The following is a 10,572-nucleotide window of genomic DNA, read 5'->3' as shown; positions in this document are numbered from 1 at the left end:
CATCCAGACCACACTGCCTCAGTTTACCTATTACACAAAAGCTTATTTTCTTACAGTCGTACTCTGAAGAATCAACTAAAAACAATCTGTGGTCTTGCTTTAGGAAGATGAGTGAAGTTCCTAGACTAATTATTCCTGGAAGCCAAGCTCATTCCATATATTCTCTTCCTATGTCACAAACCTCAAGCTCATATTGATGCAAGAAGTCGGAACAAAAAAATAAAAAAAAAAAGGCAATATAATGTGCAGAATTAGATTTCTACCACATCCTAAGAAGAGGACACCCTTCCTTTAGCTACAGCACGTGAGAGCGCTCCAATGCTTTCCGTTCTCAGAGGGTGAGAGCTTGTGTGCCCATCCAGCCTGTTGAGATTTCTGGATTGCTGGATTTGAAGAACGCCACCTGAAGCTCAACCCGACAGTACATGATGGATAAAGATCCCAGGAACCATAATTTCTATTTCTCTGATGCTTCCTCCAGCCCAGCGCACACCACCCACAGCGAGGGCGTGCGGATTCTCCTACAGCCCTAGAGGAGGATTTCAAAAGTGACAGCACGTTGCTTTTTCTCCTTTCAAGTTAATAGTAAAATTCCCACTGACTCCAGCAGGAGCATAGTTCACTCGGACACATCAAACGGAAACTGAAACATGCAAAATACTGACGGTTTTGAGCCTTTTTTTTTTTTTTTCAATTTAGCTTTCAGCTAGTTCGGTCACCTACACGTTTGTGGACATGAGTTCTTGCAGTTTTTCAACTTCTGGGGCTCTTTTCAAGGTTATATAGCAAAGTAAAAAAAAAATAATCGGGAGACATTTTAAGCTTTTACTGTTAATCTCTCATCTCTGCTGTGAAAGGCAAGCTGCTGCTTTTGGTTTTGCTTTCCTGTTCCTTCAAGTGAGCTCAGCAGTAATATCATCTACAAATGGTTAAGGAATCACTTTTCAGACGTTTTGCACTTACCTCATCCGATAATAGAGCCGGTGTGAGGTTTTTTCATCTATCTTAAAGACCTGGTTTGGCGCATACCAGAGTTTTTTGCTTTCGTCGTAGAGCGCAAAGAGGTTATGGCACAGAGGAGATATAGCTGTCAGGGAAAAGCAAACAAGTGTATGAATTACAAGGCTATGTACGTCTCAAAAAGACAAGCACTTAAAGTAAATATCCCCCCAAACAGACCATAAAAAGAAACGATACTAGGATTAGTTTAAAACAAACATTAGAAAGTTAAAGTGGAAGGGCAAACTGCACAACGGGTCACTCCATCGGTTTTATCATGTATTAACCAGCGCGTCACGTCAGCTACTTCTAGTAAGAAACTTACTCCAAAATTCTGATTTTGCCAGAGGTCTGAACTCCCCAGGAAACTGCTTAAAAGTCTTCCCTTTTTCCAGATCACAGGAATGGGTGTTTTAACAAAACCACTCAGCAATACCACAGCTTTGCTCTCAGTTTTATTTTATTAATAAATTTTACTCCCTTAGATGAAAGAGAAGGTTTTAGCAAAACAATAAAAACCCTTCTCATTAGCAAACGAGCAGCAAGCATGTCCTTTTTCCATTCCTTGCTAATTCAGTAAAGGGTTTTCCAACAAATCATAGGATCATTGAGGTTGGAAAAGACCTCTAAGATCATTTAGTCCAACCGTCAACCCAATAACACTCCCATGACCACTAAATTATGTCCTGAAGTGCCATGTCTACACGTTTTGTGAACTCCTCCAGGGATGGAGACTCTACCACTGCCCTGGGCAGTCTGTTCCAGTGCCTCACTGCTCTTTCAGTAAAGAAATTTTTCCTAGTATCCAATCTAAACCTCCTCTGGTGCAACTTGAGGCCATTTCCTCTCATCCTATCACTAGTAACTTGGGAGACAAGACCAACAAAGACAGACTTTGAGTCATAGGTCTAGACTGATCTGCTTTAACCTTTGCATTTAAATCATTCCAGAGGAAAATAAAAACAGGCTGCAGTACGTTCACAGAGCTTGTTGCTTGAATTCCTCACTTAGGTTTCCTGCTCAGTTGGAGGCAGCACCTTTTTTCTTGCAAAAACCCAGCTCAGGAGAGCAGCTCTGGGGCAGAGAGCACAGCAGCTCGGGCTTAAGTGTCTTTCCGAAATGAGGCCAATCGCAGAGCACTTCGTTTGGGTCCTGCAGAATTCAGTGAAACCATTTGTGACTTGGGGAGAGTGCAGAAGGGAGGCAGAGAAGCCGAGGATATATACCAAAGAACAAACAGCCTAATTGCAAAGGTCACAGAAGGCGGGGTTGGGCAGCCACTGCCTTCTGCAGGTCAACAAGCAGAACGATTTCACATTCGAGTTGGGATTTACAGCGTCACAGGCCCAGTGAGATGAGTAAGACACTTGTATTTCACTGCTGTGTATTGTGGATTTAGCAAAAAGCGAGAGAAGGCAGAAAGAAGTACCCCTGAAGAAAGCTCAATCCAAGTCACCTCTTGAAAGGTTTTAAACTTCCAACAGGAATTGCACCATGTGTAACAGCAGGAGCTCGCAGCTCTTGCCCACTGACCCAAACAGCTGGGTTTAAAGTGCTCCTCATTTTCATTAAAACTATTCAAAACCAAGGTGAGTACTTATTTGATGGGGTTTGTCTTCCAGATGCCCATCCTTCCTGCCCTTCCTATGGAAGGGGAGCAATTAGGCAGAAGAACTGAAGGGTACTCAATGTTACAAGAATCAAAATGACACGGGAAAAGAAAACATTTTAAAGGTGCGGGAAAACTTCTGCTCCGTTCACCCGTTTCAACAGCCAGATTCACCACTCTCCTATCACCTGAGTAACATTTAGTGTTTCATGAAGCTTGGGGAACAGAAAATTGGCATCATGGCAGGAATGAACCTTAGGATTGTAAATACAAAAGTACACTGGGGTTCATGAGGCTCAAACATGGATTAAATCCACTAATTCCAGTAGAATTATATAGATTTTGTTGAGTCAAGGACTACAGTGTCAAAGCAAGAAATTTTCATTATATATTTATGCATTACTGTAACTGTGTGTAGTTCAGGTGATTTTAAACATGTAACTCTCTGCAAAGACGTGTCAACTAACAGAAGACTAAAGCCAGAAAAGTAGCAAATAATTTTTCTTTTTTTTTTATTAGTCCTCTCCAAAATGTTTTCTAACACAGGACAGGTCCTGACTGGCTTACTAACTAGTACAGGAGGTAAAACCAGCTTTGTGTTAACTCGTTTGTATACGGGGTCTCCTCTCCTCCAAAAAGAAACCTAATCATTCCACCCAAAATTCAAAAAATCAGTGCCTGTATCTGCCAGAAACCGGGGTGGAAGATCATTGCTTTATACCAAATTCAAGAGAGTCTCCCAGCATTTCTTGCACTCCACACAGTCCAAGAAACGCCCAAACTGACCCGTGGTGGAAGTTTCCATCCTAGACTACATAAAATGTAGTTTTCTATTTCTTCTATAAGCACTGACTTACACACGCTTTGGAGACTGTCAGGCCTTGCCACCGAGAACTTGTATAAAATCTGCATACTCACAACACCTCTGGGCAGCTTCGACGCACAGCTCCTCTGAGGTGAACTCGCCACTGGTGTAACAAATGGGATTTTTATCCTGCAGGTAGAAAAGTATTTCTAAACCCTGATGCTGAGCTTCCAAGTTCACTTCGCTCTTCTTCGTGCTCCTCATTTTTGCACAGAAAGCCATGGCTTTGCAATCTTCTTTTACGTTTAGATACTGAAAGCGGAGGAAAATGTGAATTAGAGCTTGTGTATCTGTCAGAACACAAATCTGTGCCACGGCGGGCTGGGCACAGCGTTTTTCAAAGTCGTCATGCTGGGAACCCGGTTATTCAAAATCATTACTTTTCACAAACGAGGGGAAAAGTGAAAAAAAAAAAAAAGCCAAAGATTATTCTGTTTCTGGCAACTCTGTTCCAAATAATTTCCTTCTGTTCTGGTGGTTGCACAACTATTCTAGAAGGTAAAGCAGGAATAACTTCCACATCCTTAAGCACCTGAAAAACAATACTTGATGCTAAGTAATATAAACAGTACAATTTATATTTCCTTTAAAAAAGTGTTAGCTTCTATTTTTACAACCTTCTTAACAGATAAGTATTTCTGACAGTTTTTTCCCCTCTCATCCTTTGTTTTTTAAACTCCTGATACTTAACATGTCATGGTGAAATGAGCTTTATTGGCCAGTTATTGTTTATTATAACTTCGCTAACTCTCCAGAAGGAAAGAGCAGCACTAAGTTAGTTTAATGCGATACTTTTTAGGCTGCCAAGAACGCAAATCAAGGCAGCTCAGACTCGAAAGAAAATGCGTGTTGCCTTTTGTACCCAGTGCTTAAACAGAAGGAGTGGAAAGGAAATAGATGAACACACTTCAGAAATTATGGGGTCTGTGTTCTGTGTTTTACTAAGCTTTAGTTCAACTAATAACAAGAGCCCAAACCACCAATTCCATAGTTTATTAAATCAATCCTCCCACTGAAAAACAAAGAAAACCAAACCTCAAAAGCCAACGCACCTGCATTTATGTGCCTGTCTGATCCTCTAAGCAACCGAAACAGATTATCTTCAGGCTCTCCAAGAGCAACTTGACTCTGGCTGACAAAAAAAAAAGAATAAATAAATGTCAGGAATGGCTTTGTGCAGTCTGAGGCAAAAGACACATGGTCAGGGTGATAAAGCGCTGCTTGCAATCCGAGGGAATCTTTTCATTAATATAACTGGGGTCTGAATCTAATCTCAACCAAGGACAGTCATAGCAAGCATCTAGGAGTCATCTAATGGTTTCTTTTGCTTCTTTGGGGGCACTGGCAGAGACGCAAACAGAAAACAGGGGAAAGCCTTGGGTTTTCATTGAGGGTTTTTTCATATTTTCAGAGCACCGACCATCAGTTTGGCGTCGTACTCACTGCAGCCCGGAGCTGTGACGCCACGAGAGCAGCCTTCTCCTTGTTTTACCCGCTTCGTGGCTTCAGAAGTCACTTCATTCTTCCCATTTTTAACTACGTGTTGCGAATTCCAATTCACCCCTACTCTCTGTTGTTTCTTACCCCCCACATATTATCTTTTTTTTCTTCTCTGTTCTATTCTCCTTTCCTCTATGAAAGGTGCAGAGCCTCGGGTGGGCAGCAGAGGATAAGGAAGCTACTCGAGGGAGCATCACCGCGAGGTTTGTATTTCTCTCCAAGGAATCTTGCTCACAAGAGCGCAGCCTGCGACTTCAGTGCCTTCAAGCAGCAGGAGCATCTTGCAAGAGTCTATTTTTTTTTCTTTTTTTTTAAAGCTTTATCTAACACCGCAAACCACCTCAGCATTCCCAGGCTCGCTTCCAACAGCATTAGGCCTTAATCTCATATAGCAGACTTCAACAACTATTGCTTTACGAGCCTTAAGCTCAGTCGGGAGAAAGTCCAAAGCTTCCCCTGTGCTTAGGAAGTGCCCAGCAAACATGATATGATCACAGAAAAAATCCCAACAATTAACAGCACAGCACGCATTTACAATTAAATGGCATTTTCCCTCCATCGGTGCCACTTCGATGCTAAATTTGGGCTCCCAGACACATTCCCGCGGCAATAATATGGAAAAGAAATAACTGAGAGCACAATTACTGGAACACGCAGACAAGCCAGTAATTATTTCTGCACAGCACCATAAAATTTAATGCAAAAGATTAAAGATAGTAGCCTGAAGCTAATTGAAAACACTCCCGTTTAAGAGACTGATAACTGAAACTCAGTAATATTTTAATGTCTGTGTGGGCCTAATATTAAAAAGATTGTCCAGATGTTTTAACATGTGAAGGGAAATACAAAACCATTGCCTTCTTGCAGATTCATAAATCAAAATCGTTGCTTTCCAGCACGGCGTTCTTTGGTTTTGCTTAATAGCTCGTATTCTTGTTTCTAATCACGGCACCAATTCCCAGAATACAAGAAAAAAATCTTAAGTGCTGCTTCAAATTCACTTTGGGGGATGAACCTGACAAATCAACACTCAATCTCTTACCTTACTATTTACTAACGAGTTTTCCACTTATCCCCACGCTCAGTATCAGGAATTCACCTTCAGTAAAATTCATTTTAACCTTCCAGAAGTCTCCTTTGGACGAGACCAATTCCTGCTCTATCTCAGCGGCGGCATCTCTCACCAGTCCTACACAGCTAAAATTAATTTTTGTTCAGTTCGTGCCACGTTCTGCTGGTCCCTTCCTGCCCAACGAGCTCCACAGCTGCTCCCCAAAGCAAAGGGTTTCTCTGGCCACTTAAAATCCCAACCCACACACATACCTGCCGCCTTCTTAAAAATCTGAATTTCAGCCGCAGTGTGGCAGGAGAAGCAAATCCCCAGCCTGGGGCACTGCCAGCAGAGGGGGACAACGATTCATCCTTCACACCAGGGTTACAAATGTAAGATTATAGTGATCTTGGGTGCGCACAGGCACAAAACCACGCAAGCACGGTTGCCAAAACTCACACTTTACTTCTTTGGGTGAGGTGAAAAAAAAAACAGATCCGGTCCCAGTAAAAGTAATTTTTTTTTTCCCCACACACAGAAGAAACCCTCATAAAATTTTCAAATAAGAAAGATGAAAAGCTTAGAAAATAGGGAGAGGGAATTCTCAAAGGCAGGTTGTTGAAAATCAAGTTTGTTTCTGCTTTAATTATGAACAGTTAATGAAAATCTGGGAGAAAAATATTTGATAAACGCCCCCTATAGTCCCAGCATTTCTCAGGATAAAACCCAACAAACATACAACGTTGTTAAATAGCCCCTTTAAACATCTGTATTCCTCAAAAAAAAAACCAAACCAAAAAAGAAAAGGCGGGGCATAAATTAAATATTTTACAAATTAGCTGCCAATCTTCCTTGAATTAGAAGAAGGAAGTGAATCTACTGCTGAGGAAGGAGAAGGAGGCTCCAAAGCCTCCCGCGAAGCTGGGACGTCTGCACCGAGTTCTGCCGAGAGCCTCCCCGTGACAAAAATACCCCTAAAACCCAAAAGAGCTTCTCTTGAGTAAGAAAAAAAGAAGCTGAAATTGTCAGCTGGGAGAGACATCAAGACAACAGAGGCTGCCTCTAATCTCCACTGGGCATTTTTAAGAAAACTTCTGACCTGAGCTCAGATGCCACATCTCTTGGGCTCCCTTCCGAGGGTTTTATTTTTTAATCCCAACTCAGTTTTCTCGTTCCCAGAGCGACAAACTTAATTTTTTTTCCCAGCAGAGTTCCCAAAAAGAGAGGCGCAGCGATGCGGAGGAGATGCGCGCGGAGCTGCCATGCCCGCCAGGAGAGAAACCCTTCGTTTTCCAGTCACAAAACATTTTAATGGGCAAAAGGAAAACATGAAACCCCATCGGGGTTTTGAGGAGAAACCCGCCCACACCGCCACCGTCCACGCTTCCACCGTAACCAAAGACCAGGGAAGCAAAATGCTGTTTCAGGCCAGGAGCAAAAGTCCCTAAAATGTGAGGAGAGGAAAATCCCAGCTCAAATCTAACCAAATCAGAACTCAGTTTCAAGCACCATTTGCAAGCTCTTCCTCTTTTTTTTTTTTTTTCTTCCTCTCAGCCAATTCAGTTTCTAGTTTCGTGACAGGGGCAGAGCCAGGGGATGTTTATGACAGCTCGTGCTAAGAAAGTAACAGGCTTTCCTTAAGAATGCAAGGCATGCTATTTCTGTAGTACTCATCATTTCTAGCAGTCCAAAAGTTATTATTATTATAATAATTAAAAAATACTATTTTTTCAACTCTAAAAAACATGTCACAGCCCGTACAGCACAGCACATGTGTCTAATCTAGCATAACCCGTTACTTAGTTAAAATAAAAACAGGTGCTCTATTTATTAAAACAAATTTATTAATTTCTGAAATTCTAAGAACCCAAATGCTACAGAGCAGAATGAGGTTGCCTTTTTATCTGTATTTGGGTCCTTTCTGTGCAGAAATATGATGAAATACTGTATATGTATGTGATCCCACGCTATTTTTTAATCTGAATGTGCAATTCCGAATTTATTTCACTCTATTCTTTTATTCAGTTATCTCACCACACATTGTTTATGCTCTGTCCCAAAACCAGAATTACTAATTCCCCTTAGGTTTTTCTAGAGTATTCATTCTGCGATATGACTGATCTGCATCGTCAAACTTTGTTTTAAGAAAAAAAAAACAGGCTGAGAGAGCATGTAATGGAAATGTTCGGCAAAAAATAAGCTAACGTACAGCAAAGTTCTGAAGAACTGGAAAAAAAAAAAAAGGAGTGCATATGATCAGGTATTTCAGCCAGCCTTCATGATTCGTGCGCTTCTATTAACAGAGGTTCTGTATTTCCATTTTTAGCAATCCAACTCCGAAAAGCAGAGGCGGCAGGCTCCTGTCACGTTCACTTACCGGCTGCTTCGGACCAGACCCGACGCTTGATGCACCCACTCAACTCGCTGTCGCACTACGAGAACTCACCCTGCTCATTTCCTGCGCTTTTCCAACGCAACTGCAGCTACTTCTCTGAACTTCGTGACGTGTCATCTATGTAGGAAGTTTTTCAGCTCGCTCGGAAGGCTGCCTGTTCATTTACCACCCTTGCCGACCCATCTGCAACGGCTGCTGCAGACACTTGAGCGCAAATACAAAGTCACATTTTCCTCTGTGTTGTTTGATCTTCTCAGCCTGATGTTCCTTTGGATACAGATTCTATAGTCAACGCTAACCACTCTTCAGCTGAAGTGGTATCAATTTCCTTGGAGGCAAATATATTCATGTATCAAGCTTAGAATCCTAGACTGGTCTGGGTTGAAAGGGTCCTCAAAGACCAGCTTGTTCCATCCCTGTGCCCTGGGCAGGGACCCCTCCCACCAGAGCAGGTTGCTCCAAGCTCCGTCCAACCTGGCCTTGGGCACTGCCAGGGAGGGGACATCCACAGCTCCTCTGGGCAACCTCTGCCAGGGTCTCACCAGCCTCACAGAAAAAAATTTCTTCCTTATATCCTTAAATCTCCCTTCTTTCAGTTTAAAACCATCACCCCTTCAAGCCCTCATGGAAACCTACTGAACAACAAGATGACTTTTATGTAATCACCACGTAACCAACGCTCCAAAACCTATTACGTGCCAACTAGAGGAAAGGTCATCTACTTTTTCCTCCCCGCAAGTCAACCATCTAAAAAAGAGCTTTATTACTAAGACCAATGCTAACAGAACTGAAGGGGGATTCCAGGCTCAAAGACATTTACCACGGACTATCTGTTTTTATTTCTGCTTCGGACACCAGGACGCAGCATTAATGATCCTCTTCCTTCCTTGACATTCTCCTCCACGCCGCTCGCCTACATCCTCGCTCTGTCCCCACGCCGGCAGGCAGCGAGCCGTTCGCATCTTTCAGGCGCGATGGAAGTTCGCTGGCAAAGAGCCACGTCATCTTCCCAGCAATGAAGCTGATCTTCAGGAAACGCGGCCTCTTCCTGGTGGCACTGCACTTGATTTAGGGGGTTTCCTGAAGTTTGGTTTGGATGCGTGGAAAAAACTTGGGAGGGAGAATCAATTCCATGTGGCGAAGATCTCCGATTCCCTGTTTTCTTGGAAGAGAAAGCGTTAAAGGTGTGCAAAACTTGTTCCTTTTGGGCTTACCTGGCAAGCGATGCTCATCAGGTCAGTAGAACTGGACATGGCAAGACTACACATGGGCTCTAGGTGCCCCAGTTAAAAACTAAAACACCAGTGAAAGCCAGTATGCTGTGCCTCACAACTGGGGCAGCCAGAGAGGGAACACGAGGTCACGTACGTCAGCATGGTAACTCTTTCATCTTGAGAGTCTTTGGTTGTACACCCAAGCCCAAAGTCAGCACAGCACTTAGGTCTACAAGGAGGTGCCAAAGCCCAGGGAATGGCTCTGCCTTTTCCAAGTTCGCACAGATCTGTGGGGAAGGCAGGGGTGGAAACGAACGTGGAAAGAACAGGAGAAAAATCACTACAAGGCATGTGACTTTCTCTGCCAAGGGGAGCAGGCTAATGTCATCACACTACTCAGCATGCGTGTACGTGGCAAGAGCAGCCACCTGACTGGGATCGTGCTGGGGTTTAGGAGCACGAGGGGGATGCACTGTGCAACACGGTGACAAGACTTCTAAAGGGCTTCAACGCCAGCCTTCCCCATCCATGAAACAACTTTGTAGTTCAAGGTCCCTTTGCTCCCTTTAGTATTTAGGAAATCCCAGCAGTTTTCCTAAGCAGGAAAAGCCACTGGGAGGGAGATGAAGTACCTTCATCGCCCACACCTTCCAGATGAAGAACTGCTCCAGACTGGAGCAAGAGAGGTCACTTTGTCCCGCTCTCCTGAGCCTTAAAACCTCAAAGATGTCACCATGCTGAAAGGTTCAATGAAGAAACCTGATGTCTGAGGACTCAGTGTGCATCTGCAGACTGTCCTCCAAGCTCTCCTGACAAGCCAAGAGTTTTATAAGCCACAGTTCATCCCATCTTCACCGTATTTACAGAACTGATTTCGTTTGCTCAGCACTCTGAGTGTGTGAAGAAGAGATGAACCCCATGCCTCAGACATGCCATCCC

General features: G+C 43.3%; 1 protein-coding gene across 1 annotated transcript; it reads right to left on the bottom strand.

Moving 5' to 3' along the window:
- Window positions 1–959: 959 nt before the first annotated feature.
- LOC104276999 (tyrosine-protein kinase JAK1-like) lies at window positions 960–4,607 on the bottom strand. The gene is made up of 3 exons (XM_009873499.1): window positions 4,526–4,607; window positions 3,527–3,725; window positions 960–1,087 (listed from the first exon to the last, which is right to left on the bottom strand). Exons 1-3 carry the CDS (start codon window positions 4,529–4,531, stop codon window positions 960–962), a joined length of 333 nt encoding a protein of 110 aa, XP_009871801.1. The 5' UTR covers window positions 4,532–4,607.
- Between the last annotated feature and the right edge of the window lie 5,965 nt (window positions 4,608–10,572).

This window comes from Apaloderma vittatum, unplaced genomic scaffold, assembly GCF_000703405.1.
Source record: "Apaloderma vittatum isolate BGI_N311 unplaced genomic scaffold, ASM70340v1 scaffold20457, whole genome shotgun sequence".
NCBI lineage: Eukaryota > Metazoa > Chordata > Aves > Trogoniformes > Trogonidae > Apaloderma > Apaloderma vittatum.
This window is presented reverse-complemented; position numbering and strand designations above follow the sequence as displayed.

Excerpts from the sequence above, each read along its gene's own strand:
- LOC104276999 (XM_009873499.1), bottom strand. Across the intron at positions 1,088-3,526 it reads CGAAGCTGCCCAGAGGTGTT|CTATATCTCCTCTGTGCCAT; the intron begins GTGAGTATGCAG and ends TTTCCCTGACAG.